General features: G+C 44.4%; 1 protein-coding gene across 3 annotated transcripts in view; it reads left to right on the top strand.

Annotated features, from left to right (window-relative positions):
- ncalda (neurocalcin delta a) overlaps positions 1-24,295 on the top strand; it is a 52,987-nt gene that overhangs the window by 20,471 nt on the left and 8,221 nt on the right. For all 3 annotated transcript variants that reach the window (XM_080005438.1, XM_080005437.1, XM_080005436.1), the window contains exon 2: positions 13,155-13,565. In XM_080005438.1, the coding sequence (XP_079861564.1) occupies positions 13,188-13,565 (378 nt within the window). In that variant the 5' untranslated portion in view covers positions 13,155-13,187. The remainder of the gene's footprint in view (positions 1-13,154; positions 13,566-24,295) is intronic.

The following is a 24,295-nucleotide window of genomic DNA, read 5'->3' as shown; positions in this document are numbered from 1 at the left end:
TGTGAACCCCTCTCCCTTTATGTAATTTGGCCACTAACCAGAGCAAAATGAAAAGAAACCTGACCACTCTCTTGGTGGTAGTGGTTTTGTCAGTAGAAGCAAATTATCCCAAAACCTTCGGCTGTTGGCAGAATGCAATTTGAAATTAGTGTCATTGATTTATATTGTTGCCTTTTGAATTGACACCTCAATGAAAATCAATGTGTTACGTTACTTTCGCAACTGGAAAGCTTCATTTTTACACTTCAACTATTTCAATTCTCTTGTCTGAAAGAGGCAAGAATCCAGAAGTTGATCTTCTGAAGTTCATCAGCAGTTAAATATGTTTTCAGAAGGTGCAGATTTAACACTTCTGCCTGGTGTGTTATTATCTTGGATATATTCTACATGTCCTTCAAAAAAAGTTCCCCTCCATTTTTCCTCTGGATCCATGTCTCCAGGTTATCTTCTAATAGATTCCAAGCACACTGTTGATATTTCTTCTCACGTTATCTACTGTAGGCCCTATTCATTTTCCCTGCCATATTCTTGACACACTTACACACAGTGTTTAGTATGTTAAACAATCTTAAGCCGCAGTAAGTACAAGTGTGCTGCCAAAATTTCTGATTCAGCTTAACAAAATCGTATTGGATGTTATATTTTTTCAAAAGTTGTTCTTCCTTTCACTTACAGTATGTGGTTCTCAAGAAATTTATACTGTGATCTACTGCTCTGCTGTTACCTCCATCACTGTGTTGGGAAGCAGTGGCATGTGCCAGGGAATGCAAACTAAATTAAAATGACTGATTTTGCCATTGTTTTTGCTAAGACTATAACTGTAGATTTTAGATAGAGCTAAATTGATGGTGTATCACTACTCCAAGTTCCAATTTCCAACCTGCAATGGCAATCGTCATAATCATTAAACCGTCCTTTGGATGACCTCTGGAATGTCAAGATCACAGTGTTTTCTTTTTTTTGAGGCTGCCACCATTCCTCAATACTTTGTCAATAACTTCAAATAAACAATAATCCAATAATGAAATAATCAAATACATTAAAATAAAGTCAAATTTAATCAAACAAAACTCAATAAATGCATTTAACCATGGTTTACAACATAGTAGAATGATCACCTCATTAGATATTCAACACTCTCATGGAGAGCTGAGCCCCCCGCTCAGCACAGACACTTCAGGTACCAGACAGCAGACTGTCAAAAAGAGAGCAACTCGCACCTTATATAACTCATGGCCCTTCCCACTAGACAGGCCCAACCAACAGGGGGATCCGAATACCGTGGCATCTTTTCAAACCAAACACAAATAAACTCATCTAAATACATCATGCATGTTAAAAGTTCATATCAGCTTGTAGATCAGTGTTTTTCAAAGTTAATGTCCATTTCGAAACTAAGCTCGTAGATCCTTGATTGTCCATGATAGTGTCCTCCTATGACACCCCTAACCTTGGAGAAAACATGGTTTGGCCCAATTGGCCCAATCAGTGGCCGGTGAGGTTCCTGACACTACTTAAAGAGTCCACCCCCACCCTGACTCTTTTAGTCTGCAGTACAGAGCCATGGTGAGAGAGATTGTTTGTTTATTCCTTGAATAAAGAGCTTGAATGTGTGCTTGACTGATTGTTAGTTGCTGTTCATACACTACCCATCAATGCGCTCTTATTGATAGGCAGTTAAACAGACAGTGAGAGTGGTCAAACTGTCACATCACCTCCCTCCTCTCCAGGAACTGCAAGTTCGGGAAGGCGGGACAAGAAGTCAGCTAGCAAATTCGATTTTCCAGCCCTGTGTGTAATATTGAAGCAATATGGCTGTAATGCCAAGTACCATCTGGTGACACGGGAGTTCTTATCCTTCATGGAGTTGATCCAGCTTAATGCCCGGTGGTCAGTTTCCAAATCAAATGTCCGTCCAAGAAGGTAATAGCGAAAACTGTCCAATACCCACTTGATAGCAAGACACTCCTTTTCAATGGCAGAGTACCTCGTTTCTCTAGGATGCAATTTTCGGCTCAAGTAGAGAAGAGGGCGTTCCTCACCCTCCTTTCCTTGTGCTAGGACGGCTCCAAGGCCGACTCCTGACGCATCAACTTGGACAAGGAATCTCTGATTAAAGTCGGGACTTTGTAAGACCGGGGAAGAGCACAAGATGGCTTTTACATTGGAGAAGGCAGTTTCACATCTTTCTGACCATTTCACAGGATTAGGGGATGCTTGGGTGGTCAGATCTACAAGGGGAGCTGTGATTGTAGAGAAGTGTGGCACAAATCTCCTGTACCACCCAGAAAGCCCCAAGAACGACCGGACCTGCTTCTTTGTCCACGGTCTAGGACTGTCTCGGATTGCCTTCACCTTGTCCACCTGGGGACGTATTTGCCCATTGCCAAGATGGTAGCCCAGATAGCAAATCTCAGTTTTGGCCCACTCACATTTATGGGTGTTGAGAGTGAGTCCGGCAGAATGGATGCGGAGCAAGATCTGACACAGGTGAGAAAGATGGTCTTCCCAGGAAGTACTAAAGACCACCACGTCATCAAGGTAGGAAGCGGAAAACTGGGCACATCCTTGCAGAGCTCGATCCATAAGCCGCTGAAATGTGGCAGGGGCTCCATGGAGTCCAAAAGGCATAACTGTGTAATGATAGAGACCCTTTGGGCCACGGAAGGCAGTGTATTCGATTCCTTCTCCAAAGGCACTTGCCAATATCCTTTACACAGGTCAAGGGTGGTAATGAACACAGCTTTGCCAAGTTTCTCAAGGAGTTCATCAATTCGAGGCATAGGATAAGCATCGGATTTAGAAACGGCATTCACTTTGCGTAGGTCATCACAGAGTTGTATAGTGTTGTCTTTCTTTGGGACAAGGACAATGGGGTTACACCACTCACTGTTTGAAGGTTCGATCACTCCTAGATCCAGCATGGTTTGTATCTCATTGTTGAGGGGCTCCAACATTCTCTCAGGTTCTCTGTAAGGGCGTTGACGGATAGGGGTTGGGTTCTTTAACCGAATGACATGTTCGATTAGGGGTGTTTTCCCGGGTTTTCCACTGAACAGGACTGGGAACTCCTCACATACCTGCAAGAGTTCAAGGGCAGGTTGTGCAGGCAAGTGACTCACATCAGGTTGCTGTGGTGTAGTGAGCATAGACAGATCCGTCTCCTCTACGGCATCCTCCATTTCCACTTCCCGTGCCAGCATCACCTTTTCCACTCGTGACTCCTTGTTCCGAGTAAGTCCTTGACTGTCCTGGTCAGTTCCTTCCACAGAGCTTTTCCTCTCCCTCCATTCCTTTAGAAGGTTGATGTGGTACACCTGGGATACCTTTCCTTTATCCGGATGAGAGATCTCATACGTGACAGGACCAACTTGTCTGACCACGGAGTAAGGACCTTGCCATTGGGCTAGCAACTTATTGCTTGAGGTTGGAAGCAAGAGCATGACCTTTTGACCTGGCTGTAGCACCCTGTGTCGTGCCTTCTGATCATACCAGGTTTTCTCTTTCAGCTGGGCCTTTCCAAGATTCTCCCTGGCCTCGGCTCTGTATTGCTCTAGCCGGTCTCGCATCTGCAGCACATAAGAAAGGACACCTTGTGGTGCAGGTGGTTTGGACTCCCAGGATTTCTTCAGGAGATCCAAAGGACCTTGAACAGGGAACCCATACAGAAGTTCGAAGGGCGAGAAGCCGGTAGAGGCTTGAGGTACCTCTCGATAAGCAAAGAGAACAAAGGGAAGCCATTTATCCCAGTCTCGACCAGTGTCGTCTACGAACTTGCGTAGCATGGACTGTGTTTGGTTGAATCGTTCCACCAAACCATCAGTTTGTGGATGATTTGGGGTGGTGCGAATGCCGGTAATGCCAAGTTGTTTGTGAAGCTGCTTCATAAGCTTGGAAGTGAAGTTTGTGCCTTGGTCCGTAATTATTTCATCTGGGATCCCAACTCGGGAGAAGTACTGTACAAGTGAACTGATTATCTTGGGTGTCTTGATACTCCGCAGTGGGAAGGCCTCGGGAAACCTGGTTGCATAGTCACAGAGGACAAGGATATATTCATGGCCTGCACTGCTCTTGTCCAGTGGTCCGACGATATCCATTGCGACCCTCCGGAAAGGAACATCAATGAGAGGAAGAGGTAGTAATGGAGCTCTCTCAGGTAGATTTTAACATTTATTTACCCCAAGTGTCAAGTGCAGCAAAGTTCTATTTTGCGTGCAAAACAAACCTCCATCTTACTTTTGCTGAGACAAGCAAGCATGTGCAGCTGCGATGGGGAGCTAGATGCGTTTTTTTCCCCCCAAAAACGAAAGAAAAACATGGCAGAAAAGCAGAAGACTTATCATTTCACAATGATTGGGAGGAAGAGTTATTTTTTACAACAGTGAAAGAAAAGTGTGTGTGTCTCATTTGCAGGGCGACTGTGGCGATAGCAAAGCGGCACAATGTGGAGAGGCACTTCAGTATGTGTCACAAAAGCTTCCACGCTAACTACCCACCTGGCAGCGCACTACAGGCAGAAAATGCCTGTGAGTTGAAGGCAGCTTTGGGCAAACAGCAGTCATTTTTCACGAGGCCGGTGAAGAATTTACAAAAAGCAACTGAAGCTTCATTTAGAGCTGCAGTTCTAACAGACACCGCTTGGTGCAACTTAGACACATCATCAGTGATGTGACCTGGGGTCATCGGGTGTTTCGGGTCTTTCATCATCATACACCCTCCCCCAGGCGACCCAGCCGGGGGTGATCAGGTCCCAGCTTGTGTCTAACTAGCATGTGTCCACGGATCACCTGGCTTGATCCACAGCCATCTGGACGCCTTTTCTGCAGCGTCTGTGATGTTTCTGATGGCTCTTCTGGCTCTGGCTCTTCTGTTGTGCATTCCCTTCACTCCCAGCATCTTTAGTGCTCTGATGAGTGACTGGCCGACGAAACCTCTGCACCCAACCTCGATGGGGTTGCACCGGGTCCGCCATCTCCTGCTTCGGCACTCGCCTGCCAGCTCATCATACTTGGCCCTATTCCTCTCAAAGGCCTTTTCCATCCGGTCTTTCCAGTGGACCGTCAACTCCAGCAGGACCACTTGCCTTGTGGTTTCTGACACCAGGACCATGTCTGGCCTGAGTGTGGTCGCTGCAATGTTTCCCGGGAACTTGAGCTGTCTCACTAGGTCAACCTTCAGGGTCCAGTCCCGTGCTGTTGCCAGCAGACCTCCTGCTTGGCTCAGACGCTGCTGCAGCTTCTCCCCAGCTTAAACAAAGCCGATGGACTGCCTAGCTGGTTGCTGCTGCCTGCTGCACGAGATGGCTGTGCTGATGACCCTCAACACCTGATCATGGCACCATCGACAGCACCCCTCTCCCAGGGCTCTTGGGCAACAGCTCAAGATGTGCTCCAGCAATCTTACTCTCTGGCAGAGTGGACACAGTGGAGTAACTGCCAAGCCCCAACGGAAGAGGTTGGACAGGCTGGGGAGGACATTGTAGACCGACTGGACAAGGAACTTTATGCGGTGTGGCTCAGACTTCCAGAGGCCACAAGATCTTCCGGTCCGCTGCCTGCTCCCATCGGGTCCACGCCCCCTGCTGTCGTTTCCCCACTGTCCTACTGCAGCGAGCTTCCTCCACCCCTGCTCGGACCTCCTCCTGGATCATCTGGCGTCTCTCTTTCCCCTGGACTTTGTTCTATCGAGGTTTTGGGTTGCTGCCGAGCCCTGCCCGTCCAGATGCCACTGCTTCAACAAGCTTGTTGTGTCGCAGTCCTGACTCAGCCTGGTCGACAGCCTCATTAGCTTTCCACTTCCTGCCAGTTCTCACTTCTATGCCAGCTGAGGAGACTTTGCTGTCACTGGAGTCTCTGTATAGCAGCACCTCTCTTGCCCGGGTCACCATAAACTCCTCTGCCAGTCCACTGAAGGGCAGTTTCAGCTTGTTCCTCCTCCGGTACAAAGCGATGCTGCTGAGGCTTCGTGGTAGGCCCAACCACTTCCGCAGAAAACTGCTGACGTTCCTCTCGAAGTCCTCAACTGTGGTCAGTGGCACATCATAGTCCAGCAGTGGCCAGAGAAGTCGTGGCAAGATGCCATGTTGGTAGATCCAGGCTTTGAACCTTCCTGGCAGACCTGACCCTGACCCTCCACTGCCGTCAGCCGTGTTCCCAACTGGTTGGTGGTTTCTCGGAGTGCCGCGGTGTCCCTCAAGCTGCAGTCATAGATCTTGCCCAAGCTCTTAACTGGCTTCTCTCCGACCGATCGGATCTGGGTGTCTCCTATGAAGAAGTGGAACTGGTCAGTGACCTTTCCCTTCCTCACATCCAGGGACCTGGACTTGGCCACCTTACCCCTCCTCCAGATGACCTTGATGAAGCTTCCACAGTCGCTTCAAGAGTCTGGGGCACCTCTTGTGTACGACATATGGCACTCCACTAGGGCCTGGTGCTGAGCTGGTTCCAGCAGCTTTGACAACCTCCTCAACTTCTTTCAAAGTTGGTTCCTTGATGTTAAATGCCAAGCTGGGTCCCGGTGGGCTTATCAAAGTCCTGCTTGGCCCAAGATCTTGTTCTCTTGCACTGTCACTGTAGGTGGCACTGAGGTAGTTGTTTACCTCGTCTTCAGTGCAGGCAGGTTGGCCACTTTTCTTCTGCCCGAGGCAGAAGCTAATTTTGGGACGTGTTTTGCAGCGTTGTTTGTCACTTTTGGGTGAAATCAAAGAGTTCATGCAATCCAAAGGGGAAGACACCTCACTGCTTGAGGACACAGAGTGGTACTTGACCTTGCATTTTTAACGGACATAACTGGGAAACTTAACCATTTCAACTGTAAGCTGCAAGGGAAAGGTAAGACTGTCGCTGACATGATAATCGCCGTAAACGAATTTAAAGCGAAGATGAACATTTTCTCTGTGCATTTACAGAGAAAACAAGTGCTGCACTTTCCCTCTGTGCAGTCAGTGCTGAATGACAATGCTTCTGCATCTGGCGCTTTTGACAAAGCTGCAGAAAAGTCATAAACAGACTTGGGCAAGTGTTTGAGAACAGGTTTTGTGACTTTCATCCAAGTAGATATGACATGCATTGCTGAGCAACTAAGTGCAATGTTCAACTTGGATGTTGGACAGGTGGAGATTGAAATCTAACGTTACAAAATGACCTCCACCTCAAAGCCCATCAGGGTGCACCAAACTTTTGGTGCCTTGTGGACACAGAAAAGTACGAAGGTGTATGCACAGTAGCTATGAAAGTTGCCTGCCTTTTTGGTTCAACCTCTGTGAATCAGCCTTTTCTCACGTGAACTTCATCAAGAACAAACACAGAACACGCCTTATTGATGCACATCTACAAGACTCACTCAGAGTTGCAGTGTCAAATTATACCCCAGATTACAGTACACTGGTGAAGAGCATGCAATTTCAGGCTTCCCACTAACAGACATTTACAGACAAAGAAAGGGATAACAGATCTGTACAGTGAAACACCATGGCAACGTTAAACTAAAATATTGTACAAAAATGTGAAAAATAATTTGTTCAAAAAGTGTAACAGTTGTGATGATTTCTCAAAAATGCTACAGTTTTATCAATCACAAATATGATATGATTCATTTAAAAATAATAAAGAGTTGATGTTGATGAACTGATCATTTGTATTAACATAGGACAGAGTTCATGATTTGTTTTAAAATGTTACAAAGGTAGTGGTCTGTACAAACGGGACATGATTAGACAATTAATGATTTCCTAAATAATCTTACAGAAGTAATAATTTGCACAAAAATATGACAGTTGTAATTTTTAATAAAATGCTACAAATGTCCTCATTCATACAATACTTTCAAATGTTGAAACAGATTGAGCTAAACAGAAATAAATAATGTTGCATGTTTAAATATATCTGTGTTTCCTACCATGGGAAATCATTGTTAATTATTGTCAGGAAGCATTAACATTAACATGTGATCAGACAGTCTCTTCACATATATTCATATTTATTATTTTTAATAATAATAAAATTATCTTAAAAGGTAAACCGTGCAACTTTGTTATTTGGGAAGTTTGTATCAAACAAGTAGCCCTTCGTATTACTCTCATTTACAAATAGGTTGGTGACCTCTGCTCTAGACCTTTTTTTATATTAGTTTTTATTTTGATGATGTCCATTTTCTTGTTTCCATTACATTCTCCTGCAGTGATCCCCCAGTAATTATGGAAGTGATTGAGACACATACAATAATTACAGTTACCTGATGTTAAATAATTTGTACTGATAATTTGGGGGCTACACACAGATTCCACTGGCACCGTTAATGTGTGCATGCGTAATGAACTGTTGAACTTGAACTTGGCTCTGTATGGGGCTCCTCTGCTGCTAACATCCATCCATTACTCATCATGGCACCATGGAGTTTCCTCCCCGACTTCCTTTTCCTTTATATATGCTACCAACCTTTTATCTAAAGTATACTTGAAATATACTTGTGGTAGCCGACGAGGGGGGGGGGCTACCGACACAAATTACAGCACTTTTAAATCCACCTGAACCAGAGAGCCGTGTCCACATCTTCTAGCATTATACCAGAGAACGAGCCAACTAGTTAATCGATCGCGGATGGTATCGTTGACTCGGACGATAAATAAATAAAAATAAAAAATACTAAAATGGGTCGCCAAATATACTTTGGCAGCCATTGATATACCTGGGTGGCCTGCCCAAGTAAAGTCTATGGGTGGAAAATACTGCTTCCTCATTAAGAAGACAGATCAGCCAAAATTGTCCGTTCCCGACTCCATCCTTCTCTTTTGCTTTGAAAATCGTTCTTCCCGTAGAAGTCCACCAGACGCATTGGTGCAGTGTATGGGCAGGGTGTGCCGCACATGCACGCTTCCTATTAAGCCCATGTTAATGCACTGCTGTGGCAACGCAGTGGCGCACAGTTTCCACACAGCACTGCGTTGCCTTTCTCTATTATTGCACAAGAGGTCTATTTTTTTCTCAACTCCATGCGGCTATGCAAGCCTTTTCCATTGAAACAAAAGATAAAACTACATAGAAATGTTTTTGTAAGGACTGCAATCAATTTAAATGTGTTGATGAGCCCACATTGAGCCCACATTGAACCAGAGACCTAGTGCTGCTGTTGGATTTTCTTATTGATCAAGACTTTTGTGTGGAAGGAAAGAGCGCTGGGTGCAAGTGGAAAGAGAGAAAGAGCATCTGAAGAGAAGTTTGTAACTAAAAGGGACACCGCCACCCCAGGTTGTTATTTTCCGACTGGACACCTCAACCCCGGAGTAGTTGTAAGCCTTGCGGCAAGCAATACAACCAGCTTTGGCTTTTTATGGAGGTTCTGTCTGCGTCTCCTTCATTATGTCTGCGTCGCACTGCATGCGACTGGTCAGTCAACATGGTGCACATTTTTATGCAGCAAGTAGCATAAATCAGAAAAATGTTGATTGTGACTAGGCGTTTTCGTACCAAACAGTTCTGGGGACTCCCTGAGGGGAACTAGGAACTGGGGAGGTCCCTGAGCACTAAATACCTTCAAGGGCTTTTTTTCTGGTTGCATTCGCACCGCACTGGAACTCTGAAGTGATGTTGACGTGAGCTAATGGGGTTTCAGAATGAGTTCTGTGTTGTATTTACGCCCTAACTTTCATTGATTTCACCTTATCAGTCCGCTAAAATCTGTTTCTGAACAAATTTGAGGCAAGAAAAAAGCAATCCAGTTGCTGAATAGATCTACAAGAGGTCATTTAAAAGTTTATTCCGACTTTCGTAAGGCACGGGCACGCATTTTTTGTTTCATTCAATTAACATCGGAAAATGAAATAAATACATCAACAATAAAACTATTTCATTTTTTATTTATTTTTTATTTTTTTTATTACTACTGATATACACGTACGTATAAATACTGTATATACATATACGTGGGCTGGTCCCCGCTGAGCGATGCGGCTGCGCCGGGGTGGACTGTCCTCAGTGCACCAGGGGCTAGGGACCGTTGACTTACGTCTGGACATGTGGGGACATTGGGCACAAGGGGTTCACTTGCCCGCCGGCTGCACCGCAGCTCTGAGCCGGAGCACATTAGCAGACAGGGAGAGGTAGAACAGGTTGAGAACGTTCCTTCTCCGGAGGCACAGGTTGTAGGACAGGTTGAAATTGATCACACTTGATTTATTAACATTGGGTTATGGTTATTTCATCCGGGGACTGAGGCTCTGTCCCCTCTCAGTCAGCAGAGGGAAGAGTCCGTGGGGCAGGGAGACCCGGAGCGAAGCGCTGGTCTAAAAACCAAACAGATTCTGTTGCCTGGTCTCGCGTAATATTAGACACCACTCACATGAACATTACATCATGTATCATGTCATCCATGTGGGAACAGACCCCAATACAGAACTTTTCCCTGAAGGAAGCCGATGTGGGAATGATTACCTACTGCCTTTGCCAGATATTTTTTGTCCAGCAATGTTACGTATTCCATGTGGGAAAGGGGCTTATCTATCCGGCCGGTCAGTCGGTCTCCTCATGTCCAGTCTCTGAGTAGAATAAAGTTCCATGTTATTCAAAAATAATTTCACAATATGCGTCTTTAAGTCACGACAATAAAAGGAATTATTCAACATGCATCAGTGCTTTATTCATCTAACCTGTTATAAACTGGAACTAGAATTATTGGGCTATAAAATATTCAACAACTCAGTTCTTTGAGGTTTTTTTACGACCTTATTATTCGGATCAGAGGTGTGTCGTCCGACTAAAACAGATCCCGGCCTTGACGCAAAATCCCTCCCCATGAGGGCTGCCAAACAGACTGCTGCTAGAAAAGTTTTATATGGAAATTGTTATAAAGTCAGGAGCAATAGGCCTCTAGTGCAAGTTGAAGATAAATGTAATAATGTTTAATAAAGGTGGACCATCTTCTCATATTACAAGAACCGTCTTCTCATGCAATATCTCCTATTTCCAGAGGATATGTTGTCTCTCTTTCTCTCTCCATACATACACTACTCACAAAAAGTTAGGGGTATTTGGCTTTCGGGTGAAATTTATGGAAAATGTAAAAAGCTCACGCTACAGTGATATTATATCATGGAAGTAGGGCATTTAAATAGAAGCATGCAATGGTGATTTCCTCATCTCAAACAATTTATTGAAACAAAAGCCAACAACAGCGGTGGGTATACCACAACAAAAAATGTCAATGTCTCAATAACTTGTCATGTGCCCTTGAGCATCAATTACAGCTTGACAACGACGTCTCATGCTGTTCACAAGTCGACTTGTTGTCTGCTGAGGCATGGCACCCCACTCTTCTTGAAGGGCGGCCCTCAGGTCATTGAGGTTCTGGGGTACAGAGTTATGAGCCTCTACACGGCGACTCATCTGATCCCATAGGTTTTCTGTGGGATTCAGGTCTGGAGAAAGTGCAGGCCACTCCATTTGAGGTACCCCAGTCTCCAGCAGCCGTTCCCTAATGATGCGACCTCGATGAGCTGGAACATTGTCGTCCATGAAGATGAAATTAGGCCTGTGTTGTTCATGCAGGGGCACAATTACTGGATTAATGATGTTATTCGGGTAGTATGGGCTTGTGACTACCATTCACAAAGTGTAGGGCAGTTCTGTATTGACTAGACACACCTGCCCACAGTGTAACACCACCACCACCAAAGGCTCGTCTGTTGACAACAGTGGCTGATGCATAGCGCTCTCCTTGACGTCTCCAACATCATTGGCGGCCATCATTTCTGCTCAACTTGAATCGACTTTCATCAGAGAACAGCACTGAGGCCCACTGGTGCCTTGTACGCCATAAATGCTCCCTGGCCCTAGCAAGATGATGATGCCTGTGCCTGGTGGTGTGGTCAGGTACCCTTGCAGGTTGTCTAGCACGCAGACCACGCTGATGTACACGGTTTCGAATGGTCTGACGTGACACCTGGGTGCCTCTCACATCCCTTAAATGTGCCTTGAGTTGAGTGGCATTCATCATCCAGTTCCACAGGGCACTGTTCACAATGAAGCGGTCATCAGTGTGGGATGTGGCCAAAGGACGTCCACTTCTATGCCTTTCTGTGACTCTTCCAGTCTCTGTATCTCTGTTGCAACCTGCTGATGACACTCTGTGACACTCTAAGCTCAGTGGCCACTTCCCTTTGAGAACATCCTGTTTGAAGCCTCGCAATGGCGAGGTACTGTTGATCAATTGTTAGGTGTCGTCTTGGTCTCATGATGTCAAAATGTGAACAGCATGATGAAGAGGACTGTTTAAATACCAACTCTAATTGAACCAGGAAATGTATTGGTTGATTCATGGATCAAACACCTTAAAAGTACTGAAAGATTAAACAGTTGGACATGTGCATTCAAAAGTTTAGAGAAGGTCAAATTAAGTTCACCTGTAAAGGTTATAGTGCATTTTAGGTTCATCCTGAAATTTCACCCGAAAGCCGAATATCCCTCACTTTTTGTGAGGTGTGTGTGTGTGTGTGTGTGTGTGTGTGTGGTGTGTGGTGTGTGTGTGTGTGTGTGTATATCTATAATGCTAATCATTTTACAGAAGTGTATACAGAGGAGTGTATACACAAGTTTTTTTTTTATCGACTAGTTAAACCCACAGTGCACATACAGTATGGTGCTGTGTTGTGTGTACCTTTTTTCCACAGAAAGTTCTGTCCACTTGAAGGGAGTATTTGGGGTTGTGATAAGTCTGAAAGCAAGGAGTGTTTACGCCTTTAGTCCTAATTCAGGCAGGCCACATTACAATACAGCAGCTCTGTCAATGGCTCTCTGTTTTTAACTCTTAGCATAAGGGAGACAATGTTGTAATCGAGGCTATAATAAAACAACCTACAGTGTATAGGTTGTGATTACATGTAGTTTCTCAAGAATTATCAGACCTTTTATTACAGACTTTTTGGTATGAAAACAACCAAAGCAGTTGTGCAGCAAAACTCAGTGTATGTCACTCCATTTTCATGTGAATATAACTTCTGTCTAATTTACAGTCATTTAATCCATTATGCTTCATCTCACATTTGAAAAGTGTCTAACACATCAGTGTCCATTAGTCTCTGTTCATAACCATTAGTCCCAGTCTATAACAATGGTAAATCCTGGTCACATAACAATCGCATTCCCTCTCCTTCCGTTCCCCAGCCGCCAGCCACGTGATCAACAGGAGAAACAGACATGGGGAAGCAAAACAGCAAGCTCCGCCCTGAGGTGATGCAGGACCTGCTGGAGAGCACCGACTTCACCGAGCACGAGATCCAGGAGTGGTACAAGGGCTTTCTGAGGGACTGCCCCAGCGGGAACCTCTCCATGGAGGAGTTCAAGAAGATCTACGGTAATTTCTTCCCTTACGGCGATGCCTCCAAGTTCGCCGAGCACGTGTTCCGCACCTTCGACGCCAACGGCGATGGCACAATAGACTTCCGGGAGTTCATCATCGCCCTGAGCGTGACGTCCCGTGGCAAGCTGGAGCAGAAGCTCAAGTGGGCCTTCAGCATGTACGACCTGGATGGGAACGGCTACATCAGCAAGGCTGAGATGCTGGAGATCGTACAGGTGAGCGCACGTACAGCGGCTTAAATAAATACATTAACAGGGAAAAAGAGGAAAATAACCTGCCATTGTGGTGAATAAATGATTGCTGGTGAATAAAAGTGAAAAAAATATTGATTACATTTGTTTAAACAAAGTAGAAGTGTGGCAGTTTTGCCTACCACAGGCCACCCAAGTGGCGTTTCTCTGTGCCGGGACCTCCAGCACAGAGACACAGACGACGGGGTTTCAGACACAGTTTATTGTAGAGAGTGGGCTAGGTCGAATAAGACCAGGAGCAGATGGCCAAGTGTCATGACAAGGGCTCCTCTCTTGAGTGTGTGTAGGGATGGGGGTTTTACCTGGTGCTCGTTAGACCAACCGACGAGCAACAGATATGCAGCCACACTGATCCTGGGCCCCAGTTACCTAGACCCAGGTCAGGTGTGGCTACTCATACCACACCATCCCCACACCACAATAAGTTATATTTGAAGTTACCTTTTTCAGTTAAATAAATCCTTACAATGACCTGTTATTTCTAAGTTAAGTTGAAGCCATGTGATTTTCTGGCTTGTTAAGATTACATTTTTTTGCACTGCCTATTCCTTTCCTAGATAATCAGCCACAAACACACCAAGGGGTTTCTTTTCTGAAAATGGCAAAAAATAAATTATACGTTACCTTCACAGAATGTCCTGCACGCAGTAAATGTTGTAAAATTGCCTCTTATATATTATATTATATATATATTATTACATGTCACTGCATATATGTATGAAAGTATGTATATGTATGTGACAAATTAAAAAAAAAAAAAAAAAAATCTTGAATCTTGGATTGCTCGGACAGTCCAAGAGGCTATATTTCATCTTGCATCAGGTGACACATACACACAAACTCCACTGACTAGGGAATACATTATTTATCATTGCCACATAAACAGTGCTACAGTACCACTGTATCCATAACAGTCTCTTTATAAGGCACACTGTTCCTGAAGAAACTAAACTGTACCAAGTCAGTCAATCTTTCTCTGACTAATAGTGGGATCCCTATGTGATGTGATAAAGGTCTTTAGTCCCCCACTAATTCTTGGATTTGAAATGCGCATTTAGATTGTGTTTAGATACAGCAACAGGATCACGGCAAATTTATATTTTTGTTTTTTTGTTTTGTTTTCTCGTCACACATGGTGAAAATCTGAACCACAATGAAGCCTAATTCTCCCAAATAGAGTACTATTTATGTATGTGTATAGATTAGGATTGTGGAGTTTTCATTTGTAGACACTATTCTGACTTTGTAGCGTTGCTTTTGCTTTGCACAACACAGTTCTGGCGATTAAAGATTGAACAATAATAACTGATCACATTATTCTTATCATTAACATTATTTTGTACTTACTTCGATTATTAATTTTGGGGCACAGTTTGTGTCTCATAGGCTCAGCAAGAGTAGCGTTGCAAGGATAAGGGCAGGAAAAGCAACATCCGTTATCTAAGCTGGACACTGGCGTTCATTTTAACTTTGAAAGAGAAGGCAGCGAGGGGAAAGGGAAGAAGTTGGGGCGGCATTTCCTGTTTGAGTGCTTTTTGTGTAAACAGAGCTTCTACACACTGCGTGTGCCTGTGTCCCCTACCCACACGCTTCTATTTCTGTCCACTGCTGAAAGAGCAGCTGCTTCATCCCAATTAAGCTTTGTGCTCTCGTCTTTATGCAAAAATCATGTCTACTTGTTAGGGCTAGCTGCTAATTTAATAAAGAGGCATCCGTCTGGTATAGCAGGCCAAGCCAGAATGGTTTGTCAGGGTGCTCTAAGACTGAAGTGGAGAAAGAGTCTATGCAGAGTCAAAGTCGTCATGTGTAAGGAAATAAGGCTGTGTTAGCCAGAAGAGTAAGGCGTAAGGTATGTGCTGGAGGGAGGGGGACGTGATCAGAAATTACAATGAACATTTCAACTGAAAGCCATGTGATCTACTCTCATATTGAGGCATCATGTCTGTACTAAATTACAGTGGAATTGGAGACCAGCAGGAACCCTTGCTAACAAAGTGGTCCAGTGCCGTGGAAACTCTCATGGCACCCACTAGGTACGACGTTTGTATGTATTTGTACTGCCCTGGTTTGAAGGAGTATCCTAGCACCAGAAGGAAAATGTATCCATACCTTGCACCCCTCTCAGTAAAACTGATAATTCTTCTCAACAAACAACGCACACAGCAAGTAAGCTTGGACAGCTCCGTCTCAGTCAAACTATTAAAGCGATTTGATTAAATGTTAAACCTTAAGTACACACAGTGAAACAATGGTTCTTGAGTAGTTCGGCGCGGTTCCTGGAAGAAACTTAACAGACTTGAAATCCACTATTTAGTGGGTGGTTCTTCACGGAACCGCAGATATCAAAAGGTTACAAATCTTTATTTGACCCATGGCATACATTTGGGAAATAATCACACCTCCTTGATCCCAGTGCTATTCATACTTAAAACCTTCAAAATATTTGTTCATACAAGGGAAATTAAACAGGTGCCTACGCTAGTGTTTTTCAACCAATTTGCCACAGCACACTGTGTCATGAGCAGTGTTGGGCAGTAACACGCGTTACTAGTAATTTTATTACTTTCCCCAGTAACGAGTAATGTAACAAATTATTAATACAATTTCAGTAATAATATTATAGTTATTATACTTGTACCGGAACTAGGGGTGGGCCGATCATATGATAGTCGTTATCGGATTCGTATCTGTAAAATGTACCCCAATAGTCATGATCGGATGGTCTGAATCGGAAAGACTGGAAGTTCCCTAAAAAAGGCAGTAAAAGGAGCTACTCGCTTTTATTTAAAAAAAATAATAATAATAAAATAAAAAAATATGGATTTGTGACATAGCTTTGGGGCGGAACCGTATATGCAGTTGTCCTATCATGTCAGAGGGATCGGCGATTACCCTGAAATTCACACAGAGGTTCACATGCAAAGTCTAAATTTTGAGGAGAAAGGACGCAATTACAAATTTTGTGGAGTGTAACGGAAAAGTAATATAATGAGTAGTGTAATGAATGGGTTAGAGTTAGGGTTAGAATGAATGAATGAAAATGTAATGGGTAATAAATTACACTTTTTGAGTAACAAACCCAACACTGGCCGTGAGAGCTTGACATGGGTTCCGTGAAAAATGTTCAAATCCGCTTAAAAACCTTAACACTTAAATAACAAAAAAAAGTAAATAATAGAAATTAGCACTTGCAATCCAAATCTTAAGGCTGTACTAATTTGTGAGTTTGAGCCAGAATACCAGCTCTGTGTTCATCAACACAAGCTCAAGCTTCTGGCTTCTTCTTCTCCTTTTCTTCTTCTTGGGTTTTATTAATAGTGGCTTGCATTCTGTACCATTGCATTGCCATCCTCCTCTTCGCTGTTCAGTGCTTCTCCACATGAGATCCCGCTCCGCGCCATGGCTTGCAAACACAGTTATACACGTTTGTGAATTTTTGTGAAGTTTTACGTGCTATAGTGCTGTGGGATTATTCAGTGTTAAAACTGTGCCGTTGAAGAAAGAAGGCTGGGAAACAATGGTCTAATAAAGGTTTGCAGATCGGTTCTGAAAGGTTCTTTGTGGAACCAAAAAACTGTTGTTCTATGGTATCATTATTTGTTTTAGTTGGGACCTTTATTTTCTGTGAATATGGCCTGTGAATAGGGCATGTTGGGGGGGGGGGGGGCTTTCACTTGACTACTTCAACCGACTTGGGTACTTCAATGTTAACTATTTGAGACCAAACCCCTAGTTTTCTAATATTAACTCGTCAAATATTTGACAAATTTTCCATCATATCATCACTAATGTGTTGGAATTTTCCTACACCTAGATACGACTAAAGACCATTACAAACTATCATTTAGATCTACCAGCGCTCCACCAGCCTTACCTTCACCACAGATATTTCTTGTCATCTTTGTGTCTGTCTTCTTTCTACCGCTTCCTCTTCTCCAACTGCTACACAGTAGTGTCCCAGTAAAGTCGACTTGTTAGCACCCCCAGCTGGCCAGAAGCGTCACTGAACTAACATACGTAGTCGTAGCGACTGAACAAGATCATTGCCTGGAGCACAACATTCAAGAGCATCAGTCGTGGCCTTTTATGACTTCATTATTTTAGGCTTTATGCAAACTATTCTGTTCTTTTAATATTCCCAGTGTCCCTCTCATTATATTAGATCAGTTGGCCTTAACATGTATCGATAAGTATTTTCAGTATGTCCACCTTGAGTGTCTTTCATCATCCACACAATAATGCATAATTTTACAGTATTTACAATGGGTGAGTCACACTGAAGAAAAAAATTGTATTAATAATCTTTTGACAGTCAAAGGAAAGAGACCGCGATTTAGGTACAGTATGATTTTTTTTTTTTGCCAGATACAGCTGTACCACAGCATTATTCTATCATCTGCACTGCTTCTAAATGTTAGCCGTGCGTTGGTGAGGCAGTGATTCACACCCAAACCTTGCGCTGCTTTGTACATCTGTGTTATGAGAAAGGCAGCAGTGCAGCTGGATCCACTGAGTAAAGAATAGACGGTATGACTCAGATCTCTAGCCCCACTTGTCAGCAGGTCTCGTTCTTATTAAAGTGGATGAAAGGGAGTGTGTCAAATCCTCTGAAGGGTGATATTTCTGTCATAATGAGGAGCAGCATGCTTGTTCTTTTGTTTGTTTGCGTCTGGGTGAAAATTTGCGGGTGGCAGAAAATGTACAAAACATTATTTGGAGCTCAATGATGTTAGTTAACTTAAAGAAGCAATCAATACGATCATCTGTCTTTGTTGGATTACGCTGGAAGTACCAAATTTCCACTTGATTGCAATTGATTTGTTTTGTTTTTTGGTTGTCGTTTGAGGTGGTGGGGATATTTTTTTCATACAAGGGTGCTGTGCTTTGTTTTATACATTTATATAAGTCTACTTGCCACGACTAGCTACGCTGGTTTACACAAAATGCATTGAATGGCTGTTTCTTGCCATCTAAAAGAAATAGGATTTTTAAAGAAAATTATCTGTGTTTGAAGATTTCATTTTGTATCTCAGGAAACTGCAATGCAATATACACAATACGCAATTTTGATTTTTGTTTGTTTATATAGTGTGATCAAGCGTCTGGTTGATTGCATGAATGTAATGTGGATGTAGGTGTGTTGTGTAGACAACGAGCTGCACAGAGCTGGTGGGGGCTTGAAAAGCAGAGAGCAAGTGAACGTTATAGGAGACTGATTCATGATCATGGTGTCTTTGTAGAGTCTCCCTCTGTCTTTCAATGTAACCGCTGTAATGTACCAATGTAACGTGCCCCGAGTACGCAGTGTGTACAGCATGTCCAACATTTACAACACAGGGGCTTAACTAAACCAGATCACATTGGCGCAAGCCGCCAAGATTTTGCGTCTGCCATGGCTAATTCCTCACCCTGAAGAAATCCTCTTGCAGTGCTGTCCGTGTTCGCTGCCATTCGTCCGTGTGTGTACGTGACGACTCACTTCAAGCTAATGCTCTCTCCTGCACAGAGTGTTTGAATTCTAGCAATGCTCATAACTAGCCTTGCAGTGGGGAAGTAATTGAATATGAGATGGATCACATCCAGCCTGACTTGTGTTCTTCAGATTATGGTAAAGCCTTGAGGCAGCGAAGAAGATAAAGCCTGCCCTGGCCCTCTCATCCAGAGTTGCCGCCTCTCTCCTTGTATCTGCATCCATCTGAAAAACGAGTCAGGGAGGCCAGTCCTTGCTTGAAATGGAGACGCGTGTTCGTGGTGGTAATTTATTAGGAGTCAATACAGGAGAAGGTAGATAAGTAGATCTTCACTGTTGAATAGCGTACATTTCAAGCAAGGCACATGCACGTCACTGTGCAAAACTGTCTTTGTTGCGTGGCCAAAGCTCAGCCACTGGAGCCTCTGCACCAAACATAATTATATGCTGAGCAATGTTATGCAGGATTTGATTGAATAAATTGATTTTCTGTGGGAAAGTGACTCAACTAAAGAATTGGGTGTTTTTTGGTCAGGAGAGAACAGTGAGGAGATTTAGAGAGACTTTCTCTCTTCCCCTACCTCTATCTCAAATTTCTGATGTTGTGAAGGGCATAAGTGGGAATAAGGGACTAAGTTAAACTCTGAACTAGAGGTGGACAGGTAGTACACCAGAATACTTCTTTCATTATCGTCCCTCTCTATGTCTTCACTCAGCACGGGCTCTGGTTGTTTTCATATGAATGGAAGGGCTCTCTGAGACGACCCTGCCATACGATACAAAACATGCAGACCCCCCCCCCCCCCCTTATTGTCTTTAGGGCATTCCGTATGCCGGTTGGAGCTGTCGATAGCCTAATACTGTTGAAAATGCAGGGAGGCATGCAAATGTGTGGGATTGTGTGTGGGTGTGATGGAGAACAAGAGAAGAAGAGTGGAAAGGATAATGGGCGCACAGAGAACAATGCCTCAAGTTGATGTAATGGGGAGAGCCAGACAGACCATCAGCCAGGAGCCTGAAATAGCACGTCGGGCAGTAAGTGGGGTGAGAACAAGTTAAGAAGATGGAGGTGTACCACCTGGATATGAATAGTATTAATTTAGAAAACAAATAGTCTCAAGACATAAGACATCAGAAGGCGCATTTAAAAAGTCAAAGCGCCATCTGTGAGAATAGCAGCAATGCTATATCAAGCACCTATTCATCCATTGAAGGGATTAGAAAACACGGAACAGCCGTTGTGGTGTGGAGAGTTAGCGAAGCTGTCGGTGGTGCAAAGGGTTTCAGAGCCAAGCTTTAGAATAAGGAATAATAAGGAGAAGATGAACACTAATCATGAGTAATTCATTGTTAACTGTAATTAACATTGATTAACTGCTGTTAGTATAACTCTTAACACACTTTCTCCAACATCTATGAGCTCCCCCTGTGTTTCGAGACAATTTCTAAGCCTAACTTAGTGTATTACACACCCAAGGATGTGTCTCCTTCTCACTCTCACTTCAGAGTAATTCTAGTCAGCCCTCCTCTGTTAGCACGTCACATTGTCCTCCTTATTAGAGAAGGACATAACGGGCTGTGATTTCACAGCCAAACAGATCTACTATGTAATGCCCCAGCTCAAAGTTGACACACATCATTGTGAAAAAGACTGTTAAGCCCATAAGCTTACCCAATCTCAACCTATGTTCTGAAACTATGACAGTTGAATGATGATTGAATAGTGGTGCAAAATGCATTATATATACACTACTCACAAAAAGTTAGGGATATTTGGCTTTTGGGTGAAATTTATGGAAAATGTATAAAGTTCACGCTACAGTGATTTGATATCATGAAAGTAGGGCATTTAAGTAGAAGCATGCAATGGTGATTTCCTCATCTCAAACAACTTATTGAAACAAAAGCCAACAACAGCGGTGGGTATACCACAACAAAAAATGTCAATATCTCAATAACTTGTCATGTGCCCTTGAGCATCAATTACAGCTTGATAACGACGTCTCATGCTGTTCACAAGTCGACCTATTGTCTGCTGAGGCCTGGCCCCCCACTCTTCTTGAAGGGCGGCCCTCAGGTCATTGAGGTTCTGGGGTACAGAGTTACCAGCCTCTACACGGCGACTCAGCTGATCCCACAGGTTTTCTATGGGATTCAGGTCTGGAGAAAGTGCGGGCCACTCCATTTGAGGTACCCCAGTCTCCAGCAGCCGTTCCCTAATGATGCAACCTCGATGAGCTGGAGCATTGTCGTCCATGAAGATTAAATTTGGCCTGTTGTTCATGCAGGGGCACAATGACTGGATTAATGATGTTATTCAGGTAGTATGGGCTTGTGACTACCATTCACAAAGTGTAGGGCAGTTCTGTATTGACTAGACACATCTGCCCACACTGTAACACCACCACCACCAAAGGCTCGTCTGCTGACAACAGTGGCTGATGCATAGCGCTCTCCTTGACGTCTCCAACATCGTTGGCGGCCATCATTTCTGCTCAACGTGAATCGACTTTCATCAGAGAACAACACTGAGGCCCTCTGGTCCCTTGTCCAGCGTAAATGCTCCTTGGCTCATGCAAGACAATGATGTCTGTGCCTGGTGGTGTGGTCAGGTACCATTGCAGGTCGTCTAGCACACAGACCATGCTGATGTATACAGTTTCGAATGGTCTGACGTGACACTTGGATGCCTCTCACCTCCCTTAAATGTGCCTGGAGTTGAGTGGCATTCATCATCCGGTTCCACAGGGCACTGTTCACAATGATGCGGTCATCAGTGTGGGATGTGGCCAAAGGACGTCCACTTCTATGCCTTTCTGTGACTTTTCCAGTGTCTGAGAACATCCTGTTTGAAGCCTCACAATGGCGAGGTACTGTTGATCAGTTGTTAGGTGTCGTCTTGGTCTCATGATGTCAAAATGTGAACAGCATGATGAAGAGGACTGTTTAAATACCAATTCTAAATGAACCAGGAAATGTATTGGTCGATTTATGGATCAAACACCTGTTGTGAATTTTGCCGTTCAGCTCCTTGTTCGAGAACAGCAAGTTGTGCAAAAAGTACTGAAACATTGAACAGTTGGACATGTGCATTCAAAAGTTTAGAGAAGGTCAAATTAAGTAGAATTAAGAGTATCAGGATTAAAAACACCATCCACACGCTCAGTCAGGAGAGGAGCCCTGTGTCATGACATGCTCCATCTGCTCCTGGCTAATTCCACCTAGCCTCAGCTCTACAATAAACTGGTGGCTGCTCAAGCCACCCCATCCACCACAGTCATGTTCCAGAAATCATTCCTTAACAATCTTTGCAGTGTGGCTTGGCGCCTTGTGTTGCTGAAAGAGGCCACTGCCATCATGGAATACCGTTGCCATGAAGTTGTGTACTTGGTCTGCAACAATGTTTAGGTAGGTGGTACGTGTCAAAGTAACACCCACATGAATGCCAGGACCCCGAGGTTTCCCAGCAGAACATTGCCCAGAGCATCACACTGCGTCCGCCGGCTTGCCTTCTTCCCATAGTGCATACTGGTGCCATCTCTTCCCCAGGTAAATTACACACAAGCACCCGGCCATCCACAAGATGTAAAAGAAAATGCGATTCACCAGACCAGTCCACCTTCTTCCATTGCTCCATGGTCCAGTTCTGACACTCACATGCCCCTTGTAGGCGCTTTCGGTGGTGGACAGGGGTCAGCATGAGCACTCTGACCAGTCTGCAGCTATGCAGCCCCATACGCAGCAAGCTGCAATGTACTATCTGTTCTGACACCTTTCTGTCACAGCCAGCATTAAGTTTTTCAGCAATTTGTGCAACAGTAGCTCTTCTGCGGCTGGACTTCGCTCCCCACGTGCATCAATGAGCCTTGGATGCCCATGACCCTGTCGCCGGTTCACCAGTTGTCCTTCCTTGTAGCACTTTTGTTCGGTACTAGCCACTGCATACCGGGAACACCCGACAAGACCTGCCGTTTTGGAGATGCTCTGACCCAACCGCTAACCACTACAGTTTGGCCCTTGTCAAAGTTGCTAAGATCCTTACACTTGCCCGTTTTTCCTGCTTTCAACACATCAACTTCAAGAACTTACAGTTCAGTTGCTGCCTAATATATCCCTCCCCTTGACCAATGTATATACACTGAGCGTCATCAGGGTCATGGGCACCCATGGGCTCATTGATGCACGTGGGGAGCGAAGTCTAGCCAGGCTGGTCCGATCCCATAGAAGAAAAAGGGTTAGGGGTTAGGGTTAGAAAAAGTTGATGCTGGGTATGTGAGAAAGGTGTCAGAACATACAGTGCATCACAGCTTGAGAGTGCTGACTCCTGTCCACCACCAAAAGCGCCTACAATGGGCACGTAAGCGCTGGACCATGGAGCAATAGAAGAAGGGTGGCCTGGTCTGATAAATGTTGTTTTCTTCTACATTATGTGAATGGCCGGTATTAGGGTCTGATCCGATCGAGCATCTGTGGGATGTGCTGGAACAACAGGCCGATCCATGGGGGCCCCACCTCACAACTTACAGGACTTAAAGCTGCTGCTGCTAACGTCTTGGTGCCAGATACCACATGACACCTTCAGAGGTCTTGTGGAGTCCACAATGAGTCAGAGCTGTTTTGGCGGCACGAGGGGAAACTACAAAATATTATCCCCCTTTCCCACTGCACCAAAAACCCAGTAACACCCGCTAACATCCAGCATTTGTCAGCAGTGGGAAAGGAAAATCCCGGGTAAAATGACCCTGCAATACACACAAATTGTAATCGTCTCCACCTCCGATTGGCTCTGATGTGGACACCCGTGACCCGGTAATTTTTGCCCATTTACCTGCGCGATACACGTTGAAATTCTGGACACTGAAGCATAAATAGATAAGAATATCTGTGTGTCATTCAATCATTTCATATCCCAAAATTAAAAAACTTTTTTCTGCATGGGTGTGTGTGTGTGTGTGTGTGTGTGTGTGTGTGTGTGTGTGTGTGTGTGTGTGTGTGTGTGTGTGTGTGTGTGTGTGTGTGTGTGTGTGTGTGTGTGTGTGTGTGTGTGTGTGTGTGTGTGTGTGTGTGTGTGTGTGCGCGTATCGCACCGTGGGAAGCACAGCGGAGAACCCCCACGCTCCCCGCCGGTCCCCGCACCCTGCCAGCAAAGGAGCGCATGACTGGAAGTATTGAATATCCATGCGCGGTTGCGCACTGGCAGCATGGAGTATCCATGCTGCTGGTG

The sequence above is a fragment of the Zeus faber genome (assembly GCF_960531495.2).
Source record: "Zeus faber genome assembly, chromosome: 8".
NCBI lineage: Eukaryota > Metazoa > Chordata > Actinopteri > Zeiformes > Zeidae > Zeus > Zeus faber.
The sequence above is the reverse complement of the archived record's forward strand: the minus strand, read 5'-3'. Positions and strand labels throughout refer to the sequence as shown.